At 53.4% G+C, this 26,797-nt stretch overlaps 1 protein-coding gene across 9 annotated transcripts in view; it reads right to left on the reverse strand.

Annotated features, from left to right (window-relative positions):
* Positions 1-26,797, reverse strand: part of OGDH (oxoglutarate dehydrogenase) — a 75,576-nt gene that overhangs the window by 19,488 nt on the left and 29,291 nt on the right. For 3 of the 9 annotated variants that reach the window (XM_003134891.6, XM_021079058.1, XM_021079059.1), the window contains 6 exons: positions 20,763-20,954; positions 18,721-18,823; positions 12,851-12,895; positions 4,082-4,197; positions 353-507; positions 76-222 (listed from right to left, as the gene is read on the reverse strand). In XM_003134891.6, coding sequence (XP_003134939.5) covers positions 76-222; positions 353-507; positions 4,082-4,197; positions 12,851-12,895; positions 18,721-18,823; positions 20,763-20,954 — 758 coding nt within the window. Of the gene's footprint in view, positions 1-75; positions 223-352; positions 508-4,081; positions 4,198-12,850; positions 12,896-18,720; positions 18,824-18,945; positions 19,037-20,762; positions 20,955-26,797 lie in introns of all 9 variants that reach the window. The other 6 variants (XM_021079062.1, XM_021079064.1, XM_021079066.1 and 3 more) reach the window with 3 other exon arrangements.

Genomic DNA, 26,797 nt, shown 5'->3' on the forward strand with positions numbered 1-26,797 from the left:
CTGCCTGGGGGGGAGTGGTCGTCCTGGGGCGAGGGTGCCGCTGCGTGCCCAGTGCCCCTCCCGGAGGCCGGGTACCTGTGGGGCATCCCCATGATGACGTAGTCCACTCCGTTCTCACTTGACTTGTCGATGATGGTCTTGAGCGCGGGGATGAGCACCTCGCAGCCTTCCAGGCCAAAGCGCTTCTCCGACGACCACTTCCGCTGCAGGAACTCTTCAAACCTGGACGGAACCGAGCCACCCGAGGAGCCGGGTCACCGGGGCCAAGCCTGCTCTCACGGGGTGGCGGCCACACCCCACCCACCGCAGTCCACAGGCTGTGCCACGCCACCGGTACCAGGGTGCCCCGTACCTGGTGGACCGCACGAGCCGGGCCAGCAGGGTCCGCTTCTCCTCGCTGGTGAACTGCATGACCCCAGGCGTCTCGAATTTCCGCCGGATCCACTGGCACTGCTCCAGGTCATTGATGAACATGAACTCCACCCCGATGTGCTGGCAGTAGGCCATCTGTTCTTCACACGCACACGCACACACACACACACGCACAATCAGGGGATGTTCACCCACGGAGGTCGACGGCTCACTTAGCCAGAAATCAAGCCTGGCACCAGGTCTGGGCCCGCAACCTCCTCTCACTGGGAACCCGGCCGTGAAAAGCCTCCTGCATGTTGCACAGAGCCCATGGGGCAGGGAGGGCACGGGGAGAGCCGCGGGATCACGGCACGCTCCCTTCACGGCAGGAGGACAGACATACTGGACCAGGGACTGGGGAGCTCTGGGGGAGGCAGCTTCTCGACCTCAAGGTCAGACCGTGTCCAGCACCGTGAGCAAGAAGAGCCTGAGGCTACTGGTGGTTCACAGCCACTTAGGGTTCGCAGGCTCTGAGAGGCTGAATTCTACTTTTAAGAGCTGACTCCCCTAGGAGTTCCCGTCGTGGCGCAGTGGTTAACGAATCCAACTAGGAACCATGAGGTTGCGGGTTCGGTCCCTGCCCTTGCTCAGTGGGTTAACGATCCGACGTTGCCGTGAGCTGTGGTGTAGGTTGCAGACGCGGCTCGGATCCCGCGTTGCTGTGGCTCTGGCGTAGGCCGGTGGCTACAGCTCCGATTCGACCCCAGCCTGGGAACCTCCATATGCCGTGGGAGAGGCCCAAGAAATAGCAAAAAAAAAAAAAAAAAAAAAAGAAAGAGCTGACTCCCCCTGAGAACTGTGGTCCTGCGGAAGCGTGATCACGCATATACAAAAGAAAGGGCCCTGGAGAGAGCAGACACTTCCCACGCTGGGGAGGAGGCCAGGAGTCCCGCTGGAAGCCTACGGTGACCCGCGCAACGACCTGGCCAGGTTCGTGCAGGCAGAAGCCCAGAGACGGGCAGAGCTCAGTGGGAAAGGAGCTAAGAGTGAGAGAGGCAGGGAGGCCGCAGGAGAGCCCGGGGTGGGGAGGCGGCTCTCTGGAAAGCCCCCGGGCGCTCTCCACGTCTCTCCCGACTCCCACCAGACAGAGGAGCCCGCTGGGCAGCCTTCAGCAGGGGCCCGCACCTTCCCAAGCCAAGCGCTCACTCTCCGCTCCCTCCTGCGCCTGCCAGCTGACCTGGGGGCGGAAGGAGGGGCCGCCAGCCAGCCACACATCCCAGCCTCACGTCCTGCTGGAATTAAAGAGACGCCCTGGTGCCGCAGGACGTTTGTGAGCCTCCCAAGGCCTTTAATCGTCTCCACTGCAGCCACTGAGGGTGGGGTTCTGCTCGGCGCTTCCGTCCCTGCCTTTGGTTTTCACAAGAGACATGGAAACGGCCAGCCCAGTGCTGGGTGAGGATGTGCCGGGGATCCCGCCTTCCAGCCCAGGGTGGGCACCTCTGCACGTGTGCCCCAGGACGATGAAACCCTGAACTCAGAATCATGGCCGGGCCCAGGCTCTGCTGTCAGCCTAGCCGCCGGGGGACGAAGAGAGCACGGAGGCGGAGGAAACCGCCGGCCCCTATTCCCCGATGAACCCTCACACGGGCAGCTTCTAAACTGGATGACAGCAAGGCAGGGATGGGGTACGCTGGCCTCCCTGCCTGACCTCAGAGCCAGCGCGAGCCTCCTCTGAGCTGCACGGTGCCCTGACCTACTGACCTGCAGGAGAAGCTGAATCTCTGCACAGACAAATCTGGGAAAGCATGGTGTCTGCTATGTGAACCTTCACCCTTCCATCGTTACCTTCTCTGGGGCCTGAATCTGAGCTGCAAGCCTGGCGGGGGCGGGAGGGAAAGGGAGGGGGAAGGGGGAGGAAGGGGGGATGGGGAGGGAGAGGGGGGAGGAAGGGGGGATGGGGAGGGAGGGGGGGAGGAAGGGGGGATGGGGAGGGGAGGGAGGGGGAGGGAGGGGGGGAGGAAGGGGAAATGGGGAGGGGGAGGGAGGGGGAGGGGGAGGGAGAGGAGCTCTCGTCTCATCTTTCCACAGGGAGGCAGGAGAAGACAGCTGGGGTTCCTTACGCCTGACCTGACAGGCAGTATTACTATTACCACTGTTACTACGCCCGACAGGGGGAGTACTACCATTACTACGGTTACTATGCCCAACAGGGGTAGCATTACTATTACCACTGTTACTGTGCCTAACAAGAGTGGTATTACCAGTGCTACTATTACTACGCCCGACAGGGGCAGTACTACCATTACTGTTACCACACCCAACTTTGTCACTACTATTACTGCGCCTAACGAGAGTAGTATTACCAGTACTACTATTACCACTGCCTGATAAAGGCAGTAGTATTGTTACCATTGCCTGACAAGGGCAGTATCACCATCACCATGCCTGGCGGGGGAGTATTACCATTCTTGCTATCGCTATGCCTGACAGGGGCAGTATTACTATTACTACTATTACCATGCCTGACGTGGGCAGAATCTTGTTACTATGCCTGACAGAGGCAGTATTTCTGTTACTGAACAATTAAAAGCCCAAAAACACAGCATGAATTCAGCGATTAACTTGGACACACAGTTCCTGGGCCCCTGGATCATGTTTTGTTTTTCCTGTTCTTGGCTCAAGCCCCAGGAGGAAAGGGCAGGGAGTCTGAGGTGCTGATTCTCGGCTTCTCCGTCTAGTGAGACGAGTGTTAGGAAGCCAAGAAGTTGCACTTGCTCTAACTTTCCAAAGAGCTACAAGCTCATCATGGTATGTCACAGGACCAAGGGCATACCTTAAGCCGTCAGAGGATACAGCAATTGAGTGCACGCGCATATCACGTGCAAAGGCGCATACATCTAACGCGCCATCGTCAGATGAATTTACACAAGTATCTGTAATCCGTGAGAATGGGGTACTCCAAGCTGGCACAAGCTAGAATAGGAGGCTCCCATGGGAGAGCCCTGGACGTGGGGCCCTCTAGGGCTAAGGGGCACTATGGCTGGGGCCCCTGGAGTCCGCAAGAGCCCAACTCCTTGGCTCTGGCACGGGCCTGGCTGAAATGAGAGCCGCACAGGGCTCTTTGTCCCTTTCAAATGCTGGCTCAGGACGATTGGGGACTCAGGCAGTCACCTGCAAACACAGCCGTGTATCCCATCTCTGGGAGATTTGTAGAAATGCCTATTTGCAGGCTCCAACACCAGAACTGCCTCAGTTGGTCCTGGGTGGGCCAGGACCCTCCCTAGTTGGTCCTATTCAAGGTGGTTTGGGAACAACGGCCTTTATTTACCTAATACTTTAGGACACATTTATTTTTTTTTTAACTCTTAGAAGCAAACTCCACTTTTTGGAGGGGGTGGCTGTGCCCACAGCATATGAAAATTCCGAGGCCAGGGATCAAACCTGAGCCACAGCAGCGACCCAGGCCACTGCAGTGACAATGCCAGGTCCTTAACCCACTGTGCCACCAGGGAACTCCCCAATTCTACTTTTTTTAATGGCTGACTATAAGGATAAAAACATGGATTTTCATCAGAAGAGCAACAACAACAAAGATTCCCTTCTTACAATAATATACATATACATACACACACAGGATCAGGAAAATAAACGACCTCGTTTGGAGGCCTCCCGCCAACACGAGGTTTTAGCAGGTCCACTAGAGTTTTCTGGCCACTGTGTGTTCTCTCACCTCCAGCCGCCGGATGATCTCCCGCAGAGGAAGGGCCGACTCCTGCCCCCCGATGAAGGTGGTGGTGGGCAGGTGGAAGACCTTGTCTAGGTCAGACTCGTCCAGGCCGTAGAACCCTGCGGGGGTGAGGAGAGACGGGCACAGCCACACGGGGGCCACGGTTCAGGCAAAAGGGAAGGGACGCCCCAGGGGAGAGAAAAGAGAAGAGAAAAGGCATAAAAACCTCTGCTACATAGGAAAGTCAACACTATTGTCACAGCCAGAAACACAAACTTTAGCAACAAAGAGAAGCTGAGTATATTACTGGCATCATAGGTAAATAAGAGTAAAATTCATACTATGCATGTATTAGTCCAGTGCACCAATTATTCATCATTTAGAGAAAAATGTATTCAAGGCCCCAAAGACACAAAGCAATGTAGGTTGGAAAAGGCACTGGGTGAGGCAATCAGAGAGCAGATGAAACGCAGTTAAGGAGAGAATTTGAGTGGAAAAGGAGCTGGATTAGAACAGGTCTTGTAGCTCTTAATGGCCAGAGCGTCTGTACGTGGTGAGGGAAGGAAGCCAGGAGGCGGAGAAGTGACGGATGGTCCCCAAGAGCGGTCTGCGGGTGAGCTGCTGGGCAGAGGACCCCACGGCCATCTCTGATGAAGGGTGGCAGGACGGCGTCCTTCTAGAACACCTAGCTGCCCACGAAGACCCTCGTCCAGACGGCGCTCGGCAGTCCCAGGTCTGATTCTCGCTCTCCCCGCTGCAACCCTGACCCTCGCTCCTGACTAATCGCTAAGAACCGATCGCTGCCCCATCAATGCCATTAGCACCACGGGCACGGCGCCACCTCGTCCGCCTCAGGCTGCTAAGCATGTGACGGAGGGGCTCCTTCTTGGGTACCGCAGGCTTGTCCCGGGCTGCGGTAATTATCAAAGAGGAAGAGACTTGGAGGAAAATCATCAGGTGACGCCACAGGTTAGGATCCAGCCCAGCTTGAAACAAAACAGCAGCTGCAGGGAGGCAAGGGGTAGTTCATGACTCCAGGTGCCCGGATGGATGCTGAAACTCTAAACCGGGCACCCCAGGCTCCTGCACCTGATTGTGCAAGATCAGCTTTCTCCTGTTTCTTGGCCTAATTAAGTGTGTAAATAAGACCGAAGGATCAGTACGGGACTCAGGCAGCCGCTTGCTAACACAGCTATGTATCCAAGTTCCAAGGAGGGGGGATTGGGAGATTTGTAAAAATGCACATTTTCAGGCTCCAACACCAGAACTGACTCGGCTGGTCACAGGTGGGCCCGGAACCTCCTCCCCAGCGGCTCCTACCCAAGGTTGCTTGGGAACGACAGCCTTCATCCATCTAACGCCTTAGGACACTCGTTTTTAAGTTTTAAAAGCAAATTCTACGTTTTCAACCCTTTTTGTTTTATTACAACAAAAGCAATCTGGGAGTTCCCGTTGTGGCACAGTGGAAACGAATCCGACTAGGAGCCATGAGGTTGTGGGTTCGATCCCTGGCCTCGCTCAGTGGGTTAAGGATCCGGTGTTGCCATGAGCTGTTGCAGACACGGCTCGGATCTGGCGATGCTGGGGCTGGGGCTGGGGCTGGCAGCTGTAGCTATGATTCGACCCCTAGCCTGGGAACCTCCATATGCTGCGGGTGGGGCCCTAAAAAGCAAAATAAAATAAATAAAATAAATAAATAAATAAATGAAGCCATCTGGCTTTTTTCGCCTGGGGGCAGTGGCGATGGCAGCAGAGCGGCTTGGTGAAGCTCTGCACCCGTGTCCTGCGGCTATTCTATCGTCAGGTGGGCCTGGTAAAGCGCATGGCTCCGGCCAGTCACAGCCTGGCTCTCAGGGCTCATGAAGAAAACCGAGGTTCTCTGGGGGGCACTTCTCCTTGCTGGTGGAAAGGCTCAGGTAACCAGCGTGTCCACAGAGTGCACACTCTGCTGGGAACCTTCTGAACGTTGTGACTGTGGGGTTAACTGGTGGGGTGTTTGTGGCGGGACCGAGTGTGGGCTGATTGTGACCTTTCAGCACAAAGAGCCTCGGCCTCCCCCCCGTGTGCAGTGCTTCACCCCCACCCCCCTGAACTCGAGATGCCTGGGCTGCACCACCAAACCTCACGACCAAAGCTCAGAACTGCTCGCCTTGCCTCAGTTCTCCAGTCATCTGGGACCGTGAATTACAGACGGCTGCGTCTAGCAAAGGTGGTACAGACATCTCATCTCTCGGCCTATCCCCCACTGAGTGCAACTAAAAGCCCCAGAGACCATACAGAAAACAAGCATGAGACGAGGCCGAGAAGCAGAGAAAAGGCCAGACAGCCAGGGAGGTCCCTGAGGGTCCTTTTGGGCTCCGGGATCCCAGACTCAGAGCAAAGAACTCAGAAACTTCTACAGGTGTAGACAAAAAAAGCCCCAACAAAAGCTGCTCTCTTTAAAGGACCAGGAGAAGGGCAGCCTCACAGGACAGAAAACTCAGACCATCACTGCTCTGTTCTGCCCAAACACACAGGACACACCGCAGCCCCACTGACGCCCCTGCCAGGCTGTAATGCACCCTGACTTCCAACCCTGCCCCAAGGTTTCAGAGAAGGCCCAAGAGGGAGCCAGAACTTTCACTCCCTCTGGGAAGCAAGGTCCTAGCCCACTCTCCAACTCCAATGTCAGCAGAGACCTTGGGGGCCCAGGATGTCCATCCCCACGGAGTAACTAGGTAGGATGTCCCCTCCCCACCAGAGTAGTGGCTGAGCCCTGCTATAAAAAAGATCTAAGTAAGATCCCAAGTCTGATAATTCTCAAAATGTCCTGATACATATACTCATAACAAGAACCAGAAATATGTCAGACTGAATGAGAAAAGACAAGCATTAGACACTAACACCCAAACGATACAGATGTTAAGAGTTATCTATGATTCTCATTATCAAATGATTTCAGTGAGCAATTAAAATATCACAGAGACGTGGGAAGAAAAAAAAGTCTCAGCAAAGAAATAAAAAGCTGCTGCAAAAACTGAAGACAGAAAAAAGGACCAAGTGAGAAACTGTGAAACTGTAAAATACAACTACAACCAGTAAAACTAGTAAACAGTCACAATGCCATTATCAGGGGACAGAGGATTAGTGATCTTGAAGACAGAACAAGAGAAATGAACCAACTTGAAGGACACAGGGAAAACAGACTAGAAAAAAAAGCGAAGAGAGTCTTAGGGACGTGATGCTCTAACACAAAATTTCACGTCTGTGTTGATGAATCCCAGAATAAGAGAAAGAGGGAGGCTGAAAACGTCCCAAATAGGGCAAAAGACTTATTAACCCACAGAGTCAAGCAGCTCCGTGAACTCATAAAATAAAGCCAAAGAAATCCACGTCAAAACACGTCACAATTAAACTTCTGAATTCAAAGACAGTAAAGGAGTAAAGTGACACCTTGCTTAGACAGCCAAACAACTTAGTAACAGCAGATTTCTTTTTTTGTCTTTTTAGGGCTGCGCCTGAGGCACATGGAGGTTCCCAGGCTAGGGGCTGAATTTGAGCTGTTGCCGCCGGCCTACACCACAGCCACAGCAATGCTAGATCCGAGCCGCGTCTGCGACCCACACCACAGCTCATGGCAACGCCGGATCCTTCACCCACTGAGCGAGCCAGGGATCGAACCTGCCACCTCCTGGTTCCTAGTCAGATTCGTTTCTGCTGCGCCACGATGGGAACTCCAAGAGCAGATTTCTCAACAGAAGCCATGGAGGCCAGAAGGAAGCGGCACTGCGTTTACCAAGAGCTGCAAGAAAGGAACTGTCTTCCCAGAATCCTATATGCAGTGATAATATCCCACAGCAATGAAGGCGAAATGAAATCGTCTTCAGAGGAAGGGAACTGAGCGAATCTGTCACCCTAAATGAAGGGCTGAAGGAAGCTGTGCTCTAACAGAAAGGAAATGATATCGGAAGGAATCTCAGGAAGAAGAAAGAACATGGAAATTAACAAATAGAAGTAAGCAGACTTTCCTTCTCTTGGGTCTTCTAAATTACGTCTGACGGCTGAAGCAAAGTTTATAACACGGTCTAAAGCAGCTCCATCCATACGGAGAAGAACCATTTAAGACACTTAAATATTCTACGCGGAGAGCGTGAAGGGATGTGAAGAGAGGCCAGCACACTTCGCCTGAACTGCTGCAACGACAACACCCATAGATTGTGGGAAGTTCAGCATATGCCGTCACACCCAAACAAGCACTAGGAAGGCTAAAAAGCGCTAAAACACAAAGAGATCTCAACAAGACTACAGCTAAAGGAAAGTGGAATTAAACCAATTGTTTACATTTTAAAATGAAAACTTTTTAAAAGTACAGGCTTAAAAATCCAAGGGAAGTAAAAATAACGAAATAAAGCACAGAAATGAAAAAAAGAAGGCCATAAAATGGCAGCCTTAAGCCCTAAGATATCAATAATTACATTACATATAAATGATCTACATTTATCACTTAGAGATTGACGGAGTGGATTTTAAAAAAATGACCCAACTCCATGCGTGTCTACAGGACTGGACTTCAAATACAGTGATTTAAGCAGACTGAAAGAAAAAGGACAGAAGAAAGTATGTCATGTAAACACAAACAAAAGCAGGAATAGCTGTATTATCAGATAAAGTAGACATCAGATCGAAGACAATTACCAGAGACAGAGCGGAACGTATAATCACAATATAATGTATCATAACGAAAAAACCAATCCATACAGCAGACACGGCAATCCTAACTGCGTGTGCGCATCAAACAACAGAGATGAAAGTATGTGAACCGAAAAATGAGGGCTGAAAAGAAACACAGAAGAAGACCTACAGTTTGTCTGGAAACTTCAAAGCCCTTCACTCAGTAATTGACTTAAAAGTAGACAGACAATCAGCAAGGATCTAGAAGGACTCAAAAACCAACAGGATTTAATGGACGTTTATAGAATACTTCACCCAATAGCAGGATATGCATTCTTTCCAAATGTTCATGGAACTTATGCCCATTCAGATAATACACTGGGCCATAAAAATACCTCAACAAATTTAGCAGAGATGAAATTATGTGGGGAATTTCCATGGTGGCTCAGTGGTAATGAACTTGACTAGTATCTATGAGGATGTGGGTTCAATCCCTAGCCTCACTCAGTGGGTTAAGGATCTGGCATCGCCATGAGCTGTGGTGTAGGTCCCAGATGCGGTTCAGACCCCATGTTGCTGTGGCTGTGGCACAGGCTGGCAGCTGTAGCTTCAATTTGACCCCTAGCCTGGGAACTTCCACATGCCCCAAGTGTGGCCCTGCAAAGCAAGCAAGCAAGCAAGAAAAATTAATTAATTAATTTACATGGAGTGTATTCTCAACAACAATGGACTCAAACTAGAAATCAGGAGGAGTTCCCCTTGTGGTGCAGTGGAAACGAATCTGAATAGGAACCATGAGGTTGCAGGTTTGATCCCTGGCCTCGCTCAGTGGGTTTAAGATCTGGTGTTGCTGTGGCTGTGGCGTAGGCTCTGATTAGACCCCTAGCCTGGGATCTTCCATATGCCACAGGTGCGGCTCTAAAAAAAAAAAAAAAAAAGAAAAAAATCAGTGAGAGAGAGAGATAAAAGGAGAATCTCCAAAGTCTTAGAAATTAAACAACACCTTCTAAATAATCCATGGCTCAAAGAGGAAATATTGAGGAGTATCAAAAAAACACACTGAACTGAAAGGAAACAAAAACACAACCTGTCAAAAGTTTGTGGGACAGCTAAAGCGGTTCTGAGAGGGAAATTTACAGCAGTTAAGAGCACACATTAGGAAAGAGGAAAGGGCTCCAATCAGGAATTTAACCAGCATAAGAACCTAAAAAAGGAAGGAAAAACCCCACAAAGAAAGCAGAAGTAAGGAAATAACCCAGATAAAAGCAGATCAAAGAAACTGAGAACAGCAAAACAAAAGAAAAAAAAATCAATGAAAACAGGTAGCTGGTTCTTTTGAAAGATCAATAACATCGACAACTTCCTGACAGGACTAACAAAGACAGAGACGATACGAATCACCAGCATCAGGAACAAGATGGGCATCAATGCAGACCCTGCAGGTACTGAAAAGACGCGAAGGGAACCCATGAACAGCTCTGTATGCGTACACTTGACAGCTCAAAGGAAACGAACCATTCCCAGCACAACACAAAGGGCTGTTCTCCATCCAGTACGAAACAGATCATCTGAATAGCTCTCTAACTATTAAAGAAATTTGATTCATAAATAAAAAGCTTCTGAAAAAGAAATCTCTAAACCTTGACTGTTTTGACGGGGAATTCTACTGAATGTATAAAGAAGAATTAATACCAATTCTACGCAATCTCTTTTGGAAAACAGGATAGGAAGAAAACTTTTCAGTGTATTATATGAAGCTAGAATTACCCTGATACCAAGAGCAGAAAAAGGCAGAAATAGAATACAGACCAATATTCCTTATGAATACAGATGCACTATCTATTTATCTATCTATCTATCTATCTATCTATCTATCTATCTATCAGGTGGGGGAGGAGGGGGCAAGATGCAGCAATATGCAAAAAGAATTATACACCACGACCAACTGAGGTTTATTCCAGCAACACATGTTAAATTCGGTCTGGTATTTGAAAAATCAATCAATGTAATCCACCACTGATCAGGAACAAGGCAAGGACGTTCATTCTCATGATTCTTATTCAACACAGGGCTGGAAGGTCCAATCGGGGCAATTAGGCAAGAAAAGGAAATAAAAGGCATACAGATTAGAAAGGAAGAAATAATCGGTTCTATTTTCAAATGAGATGACTGTCTATCCAGAAAATCCTCAAGAATCTACCAAAAAAAAAAGGCCTAGAATAAGTGAGCTGACCATGGTCACAGGACACAAGAGAAGCACTAACATTTTTTTTTTTTAAAGGAAATACTACAAAACTCTAACAGAACATGTACAGAACTTGTATGCTGAAAACTACAAAAAGCTGATGAAAGAAATCAAAGATCTAAATAATGAGACATACTATGTTCATGGATTGGACGGTAACACAGCAAAGATGTCGATTCTCCCTAAACTGATGTACAGGTTTAACATAAGTCCTACCAAAATGTCGCAAGAGTTTCTGTAAACACAGACAAGCTTCTTTTAAAATTTACATGGAAAGAGACAGGCCCCAGAACAGCCAAGGCAATTCTGAAAAAGGAAAATAAAGTTCAGTAGCTACTGTCACCAAGCCAGTGTGGTACTGGCGAAGAAATATACATCCGCTAAGGGAAAGGACAGAGAACCCAGAAATAGACCAACGGATTCTTGATAAAAGTCCTTCAATGAGAGAAAGACAAACTTTACAGTTAACAGTGCTGGAGCAATTTGACGTCCACAGGCCAAAAATAAACTTTGATCTAAACTTTGTATCTTGCAGAGAAATGAACTCAAAATGGACCACAGATTTAAATGTAAAATGCAAAACAATGAAACATTTAGAAAAATACAGAGGAGAAAAATCTTCAGGATCTAGAACTAAGAAAAGAGCTCTTAAACGTGATGCCAAAAACATGATTCATAAAAGGGAAAATTGATACACTGGACTTCATCAGAGTTTAAAACTTTCGCTCTGTAAAAGACCCTATTAGCCAAAGAACAGAAACAACACAAAGGTCTTTCAATGAGTGAATGGTTAAAACGATGGGACAATTATGCCAAGGAATGCTACTCAGCAATCAGGAAGGGAAAAACTGGTGTTAGAAAACCATGCTGATTAGAAAATCACAATTCCAAAATGTTACATATTGTGATTTGTGTAACATTCTTGAAATGACGAAATTATAAAAGTGGAGCACAGAACAGGGGTTGCCAGGGGTCTACCACAGGGGTGGGGGGGGGAGTGTGGTACGGGGGGCAGCGGGAATGACCCCTGCAGTGATGGAGACGTCTGTGGCCTGACCGCGGACAGTGTCAGCATCCTGATGTAATGTACCACAATTTACGTGATGGTACCACTGAGGAAACTGGCTGAGAGGCATGTGAGAATCTCCCTGTTATTTTGCACAATTGCATGTGACTCTATCGTGACGTCAACATAAAAAAGTTTAATCCAAGCTGGAGTCTCACAGATTATCATGAGTAAGATGGAGGAAAAAGAGGACTTTTGAGTGATGCCTGGCATGGAAGGAAGACTGGCCACTGCGGTGAGTGACAGCAGGCAGATGACCCCCGGCACCCCACTCTGGATTCTTCGAAGGGGCTCGGCCCAGAACCAGGGGTCGTTAAATAACTTTTTCTTGATATTTTGGTTGTCCATCAAACACGGGCAGATCAAAAGGGAAATCGTGTCAAAAATGCCCAGGAAGCAGAATCTGAAAGAATCCAGAGTCGAGTCAGATGTGCACAGCGCAGAATGTGCGGGAGAGAACGTGCCGACATGCAGGATGTGGCGTGGCCTGGGGTCCCCGCTGGCTGCAGCAGGAGCTCGGGACCGTCTCCGCCAAAGACGGGAGCCCAGCAGCGGGACAGTGAGACACACGCGACGGTGAAGGTGCTCTTCCGAACACAAAGGAACAGAAACAAAAATGACAGGGCAAGGAGCTCTACCGGCTGGATAACAGCTACGTGACAGGAACAATGTATTTCAAAACAGTGGACAAACGGCAAAGCACTGACAGAGCCGTGTCAACGTTCCCCACACTGCATGCTGGGGAAGGTGCACGTCCCGCTCAAATGAAGTCCTCGGCTCCAGAAAAGTGGAAGGCTCGTGACGTTCGTACCTCCTACGGTTAGCATTCGAAGTCGTTCCTTGAAAACTGCAAGGTCTGAGAGGCAGAGTGGGAGCGAGGGCGAGCGGAGAGGGAAAAAGACAGGTGAGAGTTAGTTAAAACCCCGCACGCCCACAACCCTGCACCATTCCCGCAGCCACGGGCAGCACGACACCGTCACACAGACACGGACACTGAAGGAGAACACGGTGGGTGACGTGGTCGGAGAGCTATGCGGGTGCTCGTGGAAACGGCACACGGACACCTGGGAGACAGTGAACCTGACCGAGGGCGAGGCCGCTGCCTGAAACCCGGGCGCCCCCGAGGGGCGGCTGAGACCGTCACCTCCCATCCGTCCTGCAGAAGTGGCCCCGGGAAGTCAGATCCACGCAGTCTAGACCGCCTCGGCAGGGAAAAACTGGGGGGAAGGCAATGGAAAAGCCTCATTTCTAGAGTCCCGTTCCTCAGAACTGGAGCCCCAGGCAGCAGCCTGGACCCGAAAGCTCAAGATCCTGCCGGATTCTGAAGAGTGGGAGAGGGTCCCTGGTCTCCCCTCCCAAGAAGGCAGAGCCAGAACGGAGGAGCCGTGCCACGCACAGCTGCACCCGATCCTGTCCCACGCCTAGAAGCGTCTCTGGTGCTGAAAACCAAGATGTTGATCTGGACACACAAAATCCCCTCCGACCCTGGTTCCCTGGGAGCGTGGGTCTGATGGCCGAGAGGTCAGAGCATGGGCACTGTGACTGCAGCCTGGGAGGGCAGCAGAAAGCTGGCCAGTGCATCCTTGGATGCTGGTGGCAAGAAGCCTGACCGGAGAAGATGCAGGGACTCCTGCTCTGGGTGGTAAAGCTCTCCTCACCCTCAGAGCCAGTGGCTCTTAAGACAATGGAACTTCCAGCTTCTGCGCAAGAGCATGGCTGCTTTGCTTAAGGCAGGGATGAAGAATCTTCGTTCTTCTCCTTCAATCCTTGTAATCAAAACCATGCCAAGCAACCACCAGCGCTGCCTGTGGAAACCTCCCGCTCCAGCCTCAAATGGAACTGCAGGCGCACATCTGTTCAAAAATCTAAAGGCAGTATGACACAATGTTTACATCTGTTCACTCTGGGTACTGGGTATGAAGATGCTTTTATTTTTGTCTGCATTTTTTTTTTTTTAAACAAAATGCAAACAAAACACGCAAACCCCAGGAAAGTGGAAAGAGAAGAGAAGATATTCTGGCTGTCATTTAGAGAGAGCGCACAGGAGTCCCAGCACCGGAGCACTTTAAGCCGTCTAAACAATCACTCCTTGATGAGCACAAGATGCTCTGCTGGACAGACAGAGCAGGTGGGATGTGGCCGTAGCCGCCAAGCCACTGCGGGCCAGAAGCAGGGATGTGACGCCAGCCTGGGTCTGCCTCAGCCTGTGGGTTCCTGGGTGCCCAGGAGGGAGGACACGCCTGCAGAGGGACTTATACCAGGACTGTGGCTAGGCCTGCCCTCCGGAGTCAACTGGGGACCCCGACCCCAGCGTTTCACTCAGTGGTCTGGGGGCACCACACCTGCACCCCCCGCAGCCAGTAATGTCAGGTCAACTGTTCTCTCTTGCTCTGAAATCATGAAAGTTGATAAAAATTCAATGCTATTTTTTAAGCTCCTTCTTCCTAGCTGGCAAGGGTGCAGGACGTGAGCCGAAAGAATGCTCTGGAAGGTCGGAAGGGTGGGGATGTCCCGCTGCACCACCAACGAGCCAGTTCACTTAGAGCAGCTAAACCGCTGCCTTAATTTGGACTTTGGGATTGCCCTTTGACCTATTAAACTCAGGTTCATTTCCTACCACTGCCAATCTGCAAATACTAATGGTAAACAGAAGTTTCTTGCCTCCCTCCCTTTGATTTAAAGAACTTATGTTTTGAGTTCTCCTTTAATTATGTTGAAATGTCACATTCAAGTACATTTCAAACATTTTTGCCCCAGGCATAGTTACGCTACAGAATTTATACAGAAGCCACAGACGATGGCATTTTGAAGTTCAACTCGAATTCAAGCTGCACTTTCAGAGAGGAAACGGGGCAAGAACTAATGAGAACTTTCTCCAAATCTCCACGGGGCCAAGGGCAGCTTAGCTCAGGCCACAAACAAGACTGCCTGATACCCCTTCCCCGCGAAGCAAGGACAGGATGCCAGCGCGGGATGGGACCTGAGAAGGCGAAAGAGGCCACAGGCTGTCGGCAGTAGATTTGTTTCTGCTTAAGAGGGCAAAAACCCCAACCCCGAGGGACTGTCAAAAGCCACACCTTCTTTAGGGCCAACCAGGAGAGGCCTCGCTAGGAAACCCAATCCCGCCTGGAGCCTTCGCCGGCCTCCCTGGGGAGGAATGAGGAACGGGTGCCCAGCCATCTCAGGGTGGCCTCCCAGCCCTCCCCTCCCCAACAGGGTCAATGGCACGGCCTGGCGCACATCAGAGGACGCTCTCTGGTTCTGCCGCCTGGAACCTGGCCCCCAACAAACACTCGCTGGGAAAGGCACCCCCGTACCTAGCAATCACCCGCACAGTTAGGAAGCATGACCCAAAGCTAATGGAGAAACTGTTCTGATATTAATTTTTAAAATTGCATTAAAGGAGTTCCCATCGTGGCGCAGTGGTTAACGAATCCAACTAGGAACTGTGAGGTTGCGGGTTCAGTCAGTGGGTTAAGGATCCGGTGTTGCCGTGAGCTGTGGTGTAGGCTGCAGACGCGGCTCCGATCTGGCGTTGTTGTGGCTGTGGTGTAGGCCAGCAACAACAGCTCTGATCAGACCCCTAGCCTGGAACCTCCATATGCCGTGGGAGTGGCCCTAGAAAAGGCAAAAAGACCAAAAATAAAAAATGAAATAAAATAAATTTGCGTTAAAATCATCACTGAGCCCACCGCTGCAATGCTATTTCTGCTGCACTTGCAGTGTGATCTGTGTGCACGTCTGATGGTGACCCTGACAAACGCTCCGGGACCATCCAGGAGCTCCAGAGCTGGCAACTCTCTCCACCTGTTAGGCCAGGGGCCGGGGCTATTTCTAAGATGCTAGGACAGGGACCTTAGGCCAGCATGTCCCAATCCTCTCTCAAAATTGGTCAGGAAAGGGCAAATTCTTTACATGGGGCACCTTAATCAATTCTGCAGGGACATCAGGACGGCTGGCAGTGCAGACACGCCCTGGCCAGCGCTGCCCTGGGATGGGCTTCCTGCTGTCTCCCAGGCTCGCAGCTGCTCCTCGGGGAACAGCAGGATGTGCTCTCAGGTGTTTGGGGAGGGAGCTGCAGCTGGGCCTAGGCTTCCCTGCAAGAGAACTGCCTGCGTCCACAAGGCAAAAGGACGGATGGCTCAGAGGCACCACGAGAGGGACGCAAGCGTGGGGAAGGCCGCTGTGCACACAGGCCACGGCTGTGGTCACATGCTCACCCCAGCTACACGTGGGCCACGCCGACCACCCTGCTCGGGCAGGTTCCTGCGACCGAGCTCCCCGGCTTCCTCACTGCTCAGGCTGGGGCCACGTCCTCTCTCCCGTCAACTCCTGTGGGTTATCTGTGGGTTATCCGCTCCCTCTCGCAGGTTCTACACATCCATCTCCACCAGGAAGACTTAGCTCAAAGCTTTTACCAGAAAGCTGCGTATCTCAAAAGATTAACCACCACAGCAGCTCAAACCTTCCCGGGGCTTAGTCAGTGCCGGGCACTCTTCTAAGGCCAGGCCCTGAGGTTCGGAGGAGATGGACAGGGAAGTGCCTTAGGGACTGTCCAGTGTCCCCCTGAGCAGGGGGTCCTGTTGGACCAGCTGTTTTCCTAAAGGCTTACATGCAAGGTCTTGAGAAAATTCAGGACGATCTCTCCTACAGATTCAAATACATGCTGGGTTTACCTTACTTCATTTATCAGGACTTTTATGTCCCGCTATTTCAAATTCTCAGGATGAAATGCACTTCTCTCCTGCAGAGGGGGGGCTGCTCCCGACCTTCTCCTGGTGCTTCTGAAGGGCTCCCAGCCAGAGGATGCCGCGTCCTCCTCACATGAGCTCCGGAAGCTCCGAGGCCACCTCTGTGTGTCTCTGGTCTATAAGGTCCCCCTGCCTGCTCACTTGCATCGTGCTGATGCCGAACCTCATAGAAGCACAAACACTCGGGAACACTGCCCCATGGTGGAACTAAGGCAAGAAAAGCACTAGACAGGACGACAGAGGCCTTGCCTCTGGCCCAGCTGACAGCTGTGAACGGACCAGCTGGGCAGTGTCAGCAGGTCTGGGGGCCCTCAGCCTTCAGCCTCTGGGTGGGATCGCCTGGGGGGGCTTCCGAGAAACCTCTGCCTGTGCCTGTTGGCCGCGGCGCTGTCCTGACCCGAACAGTCTGAAGCGGGCTGGAGAAGAACCTGAGGCTCCCCAGGTACTTCTAAGGGGTCGGGAACCACCAAGAAAGGTCCATTTTGATTCCAAGACACTGCCAACCAGAGATGCCATTGCAGAAAGGAACAGGGGCGGTGCAGTTTCGGCCGGGAGAAGGGGACCCCGCCTCTGAGCGCCTTTCTTCCTTCAATGCCTTCCTGTGCACAGGACACTAGCCTCCGGGGCCCGTCGCCTCAGCAGCCAGGGCCCCTCTGGAGAGAGGGTCCCAGGGTGCAGAACCGTGTGCTCTTCACTGGGCAGCTGGTGCGGGGAAGGGGGTCTGTCCTGCCAAGGTGGGGTCAGGCTGCAGGAGCTGCGTGGGAGGGGGAGGAAGGAGGCTCCACGTGCCTGCGGGACGCAGCAACGAGAAGCCCGTCTCGGGGCTGCGCGGAGCTGTCCCTACTCAATAAAGCAGCAGGATTCAACTCCTGCGGACGATCGGACCTGGCCCTGCTCAACTGGACTCAGGAGTCGTCTTTCTCCCCCAAGGAAAGAACAACGTAGGGACACCCTTGCGTGACCTGGGCTTGTTTCTGAAGTGAAGACAAAGCTCCAAGAGCAAGCCCAGAGCCACGGCTGCCTGGGATCCAGCCTTACCTGACTAGCGCCTGGCCTGCACGTCACAACTCGGAAAAGCCCACAGCGCTGGGGCGGTGCAGAGCGTTAGAGACGGTTATTCGGGGGGGGCGAACGGGGCCCCTCCCCGAGAGCGGCATAGGCAGAGAGGCAATCAGCAGTTTGGTTAGCATGCAGAGTGTTTCTCGTGAACGACCTGGCCGTTTTAAAATTAGTCACGTCATTTCTTTAGCACGGGTTAGCAGCCGGTGACCCGGAGCAGGTTAACTGGAGAGCGCGGCCGCAGGGGTGAGCCCGGCCGCGCCCCTGTGCTCGAGACAGAGGAGGGTGCGGCGAGGGGGACAACCCCCACCTGGGTGCCACCGTGTGCCTCCCTGCACGCCGGGGACGCCTTCCAAAGTTTCCTCAGTATGATCACCAGCACTTGAGCATCGAGACACCACACGGCACCTCCTGCTCTGGAGGTGGCCCTGTCACAGGCAGGCCACACCGCGCCTCGGAGCGGACGGACGGCGTGTGACAGCGGTTCGGTGCGAGGCCCCGTCTGGGCGGAGGCAGCACTGCCCTGAGATTTGGAACCAGAAGCCAGACGAGCTAGTCTCTGCAATGTCTTCTGACCCGCCTGCCCGGGTGGGTCGTCTTTTTCTCTGGGCCACACACCTTTTCCGACCCCAATTTTACTTTCCGATTTTGAGACTCAGACAACTGAGCTCATGCAATCTGGCTGCAAAGCGGAGGTAAACATCACGCGCCCCAAACACGCTAAGGCTGCATGACCGATAAATGTCAAGTGATCAGAACGAAGGAAACTTAAGCGTCTTTCCCTTCCGCCTGTGGACGTCCTGGCTGCCACAAGCTGGGACAGAGAGAGAGGAGCCAAGCAGCGCAGCGCTGGCTGCTCTCAGACCCTCACCAAGTTTGTCTGTGGATGAGATAATATCAGCGGGCACGGAGGAGTCCAGATCAGCATCCAAAATTCCCAGGGGGTCCAGCTGTGCTACATGATGCCCTCGTATCTACGAATGGGCCAGCGATGGAGAGGGAAGGACACACACAAAAGGACAGGAGAAAAAAAAGAGGGAAGGGGTAAAAAAAAGTAAAATTACATTAAAATTAGCGTTTACAGATTAATTCTCACCCACGTTTGAAGAAACAGTTACTGGAGCATCATCAAAATTTACACAACTAATTCCGAGAGGATCAAGTTTTGCAATGTGGTGACCCCTGACCTGGAAGCAATAACACAAGCAGTCATTAAGCAGGTCCCGCGGGCTGGGGGGGTTAAAAGTTACACTTGGTCAAAGCTTTCCCTGAGCGTACCAATGACCCCAAACAACAAAGTCAGTTCTGTGTGTGTGTGTGTGTGTGTGTGTGTCTGCGCCATGCATAAATTCCCAGGCCAGGGGTTGACCTGGGCCACTGCAATGACAGCGCTGGCTTCTTAACCCTCTAGGCCACAAGGGAACTCGCCAAGTTGTTCTTTAGAAGCCCCAGAATGGTTTCTGTTAAAGCCCTGTTGTGCACAAGCGCACTCCTACAAAAAAGGGGTAAACCTCTCACGTTACGATGAACCTGGCGGTCTAAAAGGACCCCCTCTCGGGATCCTTACCCAGTTTTCCCGGATAAACAGAAACAGGACACGCTGGGGACTTTCACCCCAGCACGCCCACTCGGCTTAGAACATGCGAACGTCCCTGAGGAAGAAGGGCAGGTGTGGGTGTGGGGAGGGAAGGCCAGTCCTGGCCCTGCTGAGTGAGCCAGGGCACCGTGGGCACAGCGGAAGAGAGCTGCATCGGGGGCTTCAGCATCTGAGCTACACTGTTTAAAAACCAAAGGACAAAAATACAAAAAAAAAAAAAGAAAAAAAAAAAAGGAAAAAAGAAAATAATCCCCCCCCCCAAAAAAAAACCCCAAAGGACAGAGAAAAATCCCTTTCAATTTTGTTTCTTCAAGTCTTGGGTATTTCACCCATAGTTTCTTGCTGGCAACCTGAGAAAGGGAGCAGCTGCTGAGAAGTCACTGAAAGACCAATGGAAATGACTGAGGCTGAAAAAGTGCAGGCCACTGTGCCTCTTTTCTACAGAAACACCCATGGTGAACAGCACTTGCGGGCACTGATCTGCCCTAGGGAGAGCCTGACCTGCCAGGCTCCACAGGACAGATCCACCGTGTCCCCAGTGCCACCTGTGGCAACTGTCCCCATGGGCAGAGAGTGGTCCATTCGCCGTCTCCAGGACCTGGAGCATCAGAGGGGGAGAACCCCAGGGGCGGCTCCCCTGCCATGGGGCAGCGATGCTGGGAGACGCAGCAGGAGAGCCCAGATCCTGGGGCTCCCAGAAGGCTGCCCGGGGCCTGACTTCTCCTCCTTTCAACTCAGAACTACTCGCACGCCAGGCAGTAAGGTCTGCATGCTGGGTTCTTCTCCACGCGGCAGACAGCCTGGCAGGGGCTCCTGGGCTCTGAGAAAGGCCCGGGTAGCCCCATCTACAAGATCCTCCTCGAGCGGGGCTGGTGGAACGGCAGTGCTCGTGGAGAGATGGCCCCTCTACAGGCTTCCCTGTCCCTCACCTGCTTTCGTGGGCTCTGCCTCTGTCCCCAAACCCTATAGGTCCATTTTTTCTTATTGTATTTGGGCCCCAGCAAGTGACAAGGGGCAGCCGCCCCTCGTGGTCACTACTCCTGCCTGGTGATGGGCACTTCCCCTGACGCCCAGGCACCGCCTGCTCTCCCTGGCACGCATCTTGCCAACTTATGGCAAGAAATCAGGGCAGGTGCCGAAGGTGGAAGAGGATCTGCTCAAACGGGGTGCGATGGCCTTGGCACGTTCTCTCTTGTCATATTTCAGTCTTGCTGCCCTCGACCCCAGAGGAGGGAGAGGGGCCGAGTGTTTGGTGGGGCTGAGGTTACGCGACAACATCCCCTCCGCAGGTGGCGGGTCGGCCGCCACCCCCTTACCTGGTAGGCCCTGATGAGAGACTGCACCGCCAGGTGATCCTCCACCAGCTTGTCCACGTTGGGCTGGGCTCCCACCAGGGGCTGCGCTCTGGCCACTGCCGACAGGGAGCCGGGGCTCAGGGGGAGCGGGCTCTGGTAGGCGGTGCCCGGGGGCGCTCCGGCATTGGTGTTTCGGAAAAAAATGTCCCATGACTGAAGACAAAGGAGGAATACCTGGGTTACTCCCCTGCTCGCTTCAGCCCTAGGACTCATTTTTAGCCAAAAGGAGCACGGTTTTGGCAGGCAGGTCAAGTCTTGATTATGCACGAGCAGGCCGGCTGGGCTGACTCCTTCCGACCACGGAGGGCCTGCTTCTACCCCCGCAGGGCGGGTCTCTCAGGGCTTGGGCCCCCGTTTCCATTACTCCCTCAGGATGCGCCCACCCCGCCCCTATGACGCAGATGCTCTCGCATCAAACCCCAAAGGCCCGTGTGTGCGTGCCCACTGCTTCCGTGGCAGGCAGTCCAGGAGGCCGGTGAACAGAGGCCCTCCTGCCCCATCTGCGCCCTGGCCTGGTGATCTGGGAGACCAGTGCTCTTGGTGCTCCCCAGGGGCACTGAGGGATCTAGACCCTCTTTCCAGACCCCGGAAGCCTGGCAGAGCCTTTGGGGGCTGCCTGCTCATGCCTGCTCCCCAAACACAAAGCAGAATCGAGGTCTTTATAGAAGAGTCAGCGCAGGGCTGGGATCTGTGAGCCTGAAGTGTTCTCTCACGGACCGCTAGGGAAAGAGTCTTATCGAACTTCAAGAGGGCAGCTCGGGAGCGAAGAGCCCAAGGGGTATAGAGGCAGAACTTCAAATCTCAGCTCTGACATCTTGGCAAATTGCCTACATTTCTGCGCTCAGTTTTTTCCCTCTGTAAGATGAGGACAAAAAAAAAAAATCGATATTCTTCACGGGTCTTCTGCAAAGACGAAAGGCACTCGGCAGTCTGGTAGACAACGGGTGTGGTATGCTGGGAGTGACTGACACTGCAATTGGTTTCAATTTCCTTTGTGCTCCTGTGAACTATCTCGTCTTCCTTCCATCTTTGGCTGTTTCACGTTTGAAATACTCAACCTCTAATTTGCATAGATACTGTGAACTACAGGAGTTTAATCACCTCATACAACAATGTGAGGTCTTTAAAAAATATATTTTAGAGGTCAGAGAAACTAAAAATTCCACAGCAAAAAAATATATACTGCAACTCGGAAAGTCTAGGGGAAAACATTGTCTTTCTTCTCTGCCATTTATTTTCCAGTGTCTAAGCTTCTCCCGTCAATAAACGGATTAGACATCTTGAAAAATCTGGCAAGGAGGAACTCCACTAGATTTGTGTCTGCCACCCCTGAAGGTGCTACCGCGATGCTATCCCAGGGCACTTGGCCGGAGCCTGGGCAGGTACTGAAAGGGTCTGTCCGTGTCTGGACAGAAACCTTGAGACGTGTCCTGAAGGTCTTCTGGCTTTTTCAGGCAGGCTCTTTGATGATGTGCTGACATGCTGACTTTGTCCTGGAGAGACTGCTGCATGTTGCCACTGGTCACAAACCCCCTGGGACGTGAACAGGCCTGGGAGCGTCACACAGGGCAGTCTGGACTCACACACACAGTGTTTCTGAGCGAGCTCTGCAGCAGGCTCACATTCTTCTATAATAAGAACAGACTCCTTTCATAGTCAGAGAAATTAATTTAAAAATAAAGCATTAGGGTCCTAAAACTGGAATTCCTGGAGTTCCTGTCATGGCGCAGCAGAAATGACTAAGGAACCATGAGGCTGCAGGTTCGATCCCTGGCCTCACTCTGTGCGTCAAGGATCCGACGTTGCTGTGAGCTGTGGTGTAGGTCGCGGCTTGGATCTGGCATTGCTATGGCTGTGGTGTAGGCCGGCGGCTACAACTCTGATTAGACTTCTAGCCTGGGACCCTCCATATGCCGCGGGTGTGGCCCTAAAAGGACAAAAGACCAAAAAAAAAAAAAAAAAAAAAAGCAAAGCAATTGGGAGAGGACTATAAACACAGTGGATGGACTACAAACCAGAGCTGTACACTTCCGATGTGAATTCTATCTCAATAACCAATTTTCAGTGTTTTAGCAAATCTCACCATTCAAGGTCTTACTGCTTATTCCTTGCTGGTTCATTTTTAGGGCATCAACTGAGGGTGGAAGAGAGACTTGGGGCTCTCTTCCGGCACTGGCCGTGACCCCAACTCTAGAGCGCCTCGAACTGTGCAACCTGACAAGCCAGGACGTCCTGCATCTGCGGCCTGGAACCCGAGACCATTCCCCCCCCCCCGCCTCCTCCATCAAATTGGTTCCCACCGACACTTGCTCGGCCACAGGGAAAAGCACTTCGGCCAGAGAAAGCGCCCGACCTACTCTAGTCAGAGAAGGAGAGGACGATGCCTCAGATCAACAGCCTGGAGAAGGGGGGCTGGCCCTGCCGGCACCCCGGTTAACCGCAACACCATAAGGAGCGGACACACTGGACACCCCCAAACACTGCCGGCTCTGGGGAGCTTTCAGAGCAGGCCATGCACACCCCACCATAGTGGGAGCAGCTCTGGCCCAGGGTCTCCCTAGCCCCCCTCCCGCCTCTCGTAACCACAGCCGAGGGCCCAACCTAAAAGGAGCCCCTGATGCGGCTGGGACCAGGGTGGGGTCCGGCACAGCCTTGCCTGGCGAGGACCGACAGCACGTGGCTCCTGCTGGAAAACCCTGCCAAGTTTGCACTCGGCCTCCCTGCCCTTGCCTGTGTCCCCCCTAAGTCCTGCTCTGGACACGGACCCTGGGGGCCACGACCGGAATGAAGGGCAGGGCATGACCCTGAAACCAAGGAGCTGCCGGAGAGCAGCACGCAGGATCCCAACTTCCTTCGAGCCGTCTTCTGCCTCATGGAGCCACGAAGACGTGTCCAGAAATGCGGTGGCCGTCGCCTGACACCAAGTCCTCGGGTGGAGCGTCCCCTGGCTGCACACTGAGCCTCACCCTGATGACCTCTCACCCTGACAGGTACCAGCGGCCTAGAGACCCAGAGCCAAAAGGCACAGCAAAACCCCAAGTTCACCTCTTTTCAGAAAAATCAACTTTGAGTAGCAGGAACTGCAGGTGGCGGCGGGGGCAGAAGTTGCCCCGCAGATGCTCTGAGCACCTGGAGGCCGACGGCGCCCCCCCCTCCCCCCCCCCGCCCCGGGGTGGGGAGAGGGTCAGGCAGCGGGACTGACACGGGCGGTCCCCAGGCAGGGGTTCTGATCAGGTGAAGTGAGGAGGGGCAGGGCGACGCCCCCACACACAGCATCTCTCGGGCTGGCCGACCCTGGGCAAAGGGAAGAGACAGTACAGTCAGAGGGTTTCTGGGGCTGGGACCCGAGGGCGCAGGCCGGCGGCAGACAGACAAAGGCCGCAGCACCTTCCAGCCCAGGCCCTGGGCGGGGGAATCGCAGTCATCGGGCCTCCTCTCTCTGACCTTCTTTTGTGCTTGGGATAAAACTCCAGGTGATTTTCAATTGGCTGAGGACACTGCACAGACGGAAATTCTGCTGGAGCTGGAGGCAGTCAGAAAAAACTGGTTCAGACCGGTATTGCAGAGCGCTGGGAACCACTGGGAAAGAATATGCCAGGAATGCAGCTTCTCCGCTTCCTGGAATGCACCCCCACCACACGCGGGGCCCTGTGCTCAGCCAGGCCCTCCCACAAGGGCCCCCCCCAAGCCCGGCAAGCCCCCTCCCGCCAGCTCTGAGCGCTCCCCACACGCGGGTGCCAGGATGCTCCTGACGGCAGACTCTGGCTGAACCCTCGCCCTGCAACTTAAGACAGGTGCACGTCCCTGTTAGCCGGACCTCAAAAATGCCGATTCTCAAAAGAAGGCTGTGAGAGTGAGGGTCATTCCTGGGCTGGCAGGTTTCACCAGCCCAGGACGCTGCGCCGAGCTTCCCGCCCCTCTGTGCCCACCGCCCCCCTCGTCCTGCACCCCACCTCCCCCACCAGGCTGGGCTTCCTCGAAGCCCTCCCTGTCCACCCACTCCTGCTGCCTGGGGCGCACGCCCCCTCCAGGCCCTGGCTTGTGTCATCTTTAACGTGTGGCTCGGATCAGCGCAGCCCTTGTCTGCACACAGGTCGCTGGAGGTTCTGTTTACCGAGTGTCACCCGCCACCAGTTCTGGTCTCTCCCTGGCGGCCGCTTCCCTGCAGCCGGGTCCAAGTGGCTACAGTCCCGCTGCAGGGACAGGAGACCATGGGGCTGAAGGGACTGGCTGCTGGGGACCCCTGCGCCTGGAGCCTCCAGGCCTTTGTGTCGTGGGACCAAGCAGTCCCGGCTCCTGGTGACGTGAGAAAGCCGCCCCGTCTGTGTGAGCCACCTGAGCGGAGCTGCCCGTTTGTCTGAGCCAAACTCTCCTACTCTCCCTTGCTGTTGTCTGGACGCCCCAGAACCTCGGGCCTGGCGTGGGCGGGGGCGACTTCTACCTCCAGGAATATTTTAAGTGTCAAAGCAGAAATAAAAAAGAGGCAGCGCTGTGATCGGCTCGTGGGGGGACTGGGGTTAACAGCTCAGTACCTGACAGGACACGGTGTCGAAAGACTGAGGAGGTTCTGCGTAGGAAAATGGTTTGTCATTCGTGGGAAACAAGGCAGTCGGAGCTGGGCTTCTGCGTGCGGGTGTGGCTCCTGGGCCCAGAGCACGGCCTTCTGCGTCAGGCCGGGACAGGCCCGAGTGCCCCCCAGGCAGCCGCGCACCAGTTCGCCTCCCTCAAGTGCAACTCAAGGCGGATTTGACTATAACCTGCTTGAAGCCGCCACGAACTCACGCTGAGAATCAGGGCACCAATCACGCTCACAGCTGCCAAGCTCTTCATCCGCCTCCGTCACACAACTGAGCCAGTAAAGAAATGAATGGGCTGTCCCCCTGGGTGGCCTTGAATGTACTGAGGGCCGGACACACAGGCATCCTGCCCTCTGTCGCCCGGAGGTGAGCGGGAGCCGTGGCCTGAAGGTGGTGGGACCTCGGCCCGTGGAGGGCGAGGGAAGGCCTGTCCCCAGCGGGGCCTAAAGGGTCCGGTGAGGCTCTCGCGACACCTGCACAGCCTTCCCAAAGGCACACAGGATGCGCCCAGTGCAAAGGTGAGTGCTTCCCCTGGGAGTTCAACTCTGCGAGTTTCCACTGAGGCTGCAGACGGGGTGCTGAGGTCTGGGGACAGAAAGAGGACTGCCCCGAGCTCCTCTCCGGAGCAGGAGGACAGATGGTGGAGGGCCACGTCAGAGCAGGGACAGGTGCCGAGAAATGAGAGGCGGCCGGCGGCACTCGGAGAGGCAGGGCCTTGGACCACAGCTGGGTATGAGGAACCCAAGGAGGTGGCCTGGCAGCGAGCAGTGGCACGGCCAGCCTGGGTTTCGGTGCTCCTTCTCAGGAAGCAGTTACTGGGAGCAGGCCCGAGCCTGGCCAGGGGCCGAGTGAGAGGCACGAGGGGTGGTGCACGGGCAGGCAGGCGACAGCCACGAGTGGAGGTGCGGGCTGCCCCCCACTGCCCACGAGTGGCTTAAGGCCATCAACTTGTTGCCGAAATGGCTTAAACCAAAACATGACAGATTTCGAGTATCAAGAAGAGAAACATTCTGGTTAAAGTGAAGCCGGAGCTCTTCATTTTAGGTCACCCAAAGCACTTCGCCGTAGAACACGGAGCTGTTTCCAAAAGCCGTCACCTCTCTGCTCCCCCAGAAACCTCCAGACTTCTCACAACCGCGAGGGGCTTTCCCACCGCCGCCCGTCCTCTTCTCCCCCATTAGCTGGTCCTCTTCAAAGGCTGCAAACACGGCCCTTTTCCTCTGTAAGGATCTAAGGAAGCTGGTCCCATGCTTTGCACATAGTAGGTACTCAATACACCTGCTGAGCTAAATTCAGACAGGTTCAGACTCCTTCACAGGGCAAACAGCCTGAGAAGTGGGGTGTCAGGTGCAGTACTATATGAGGTGCTGTAGCAGGTGGAGTGTCAGGTGCAGTGCTAGGTGGGGTGTCAGGTGGAAA

The sequence above is a fragment of the Sus scrofa genome, chromosome 18 (assembly GCF_000003025.6).
Source record: "Sus scrofa isolate TJ Tabasco breed Duroc chromosome 18, Sscrofa11.1, whole genome shotgun sequence".
NCBI lineage: Eukaryota > Metazoa > Chordata > Mammalia > Artiodactyla > Suidae > Sus > Sus scrofa.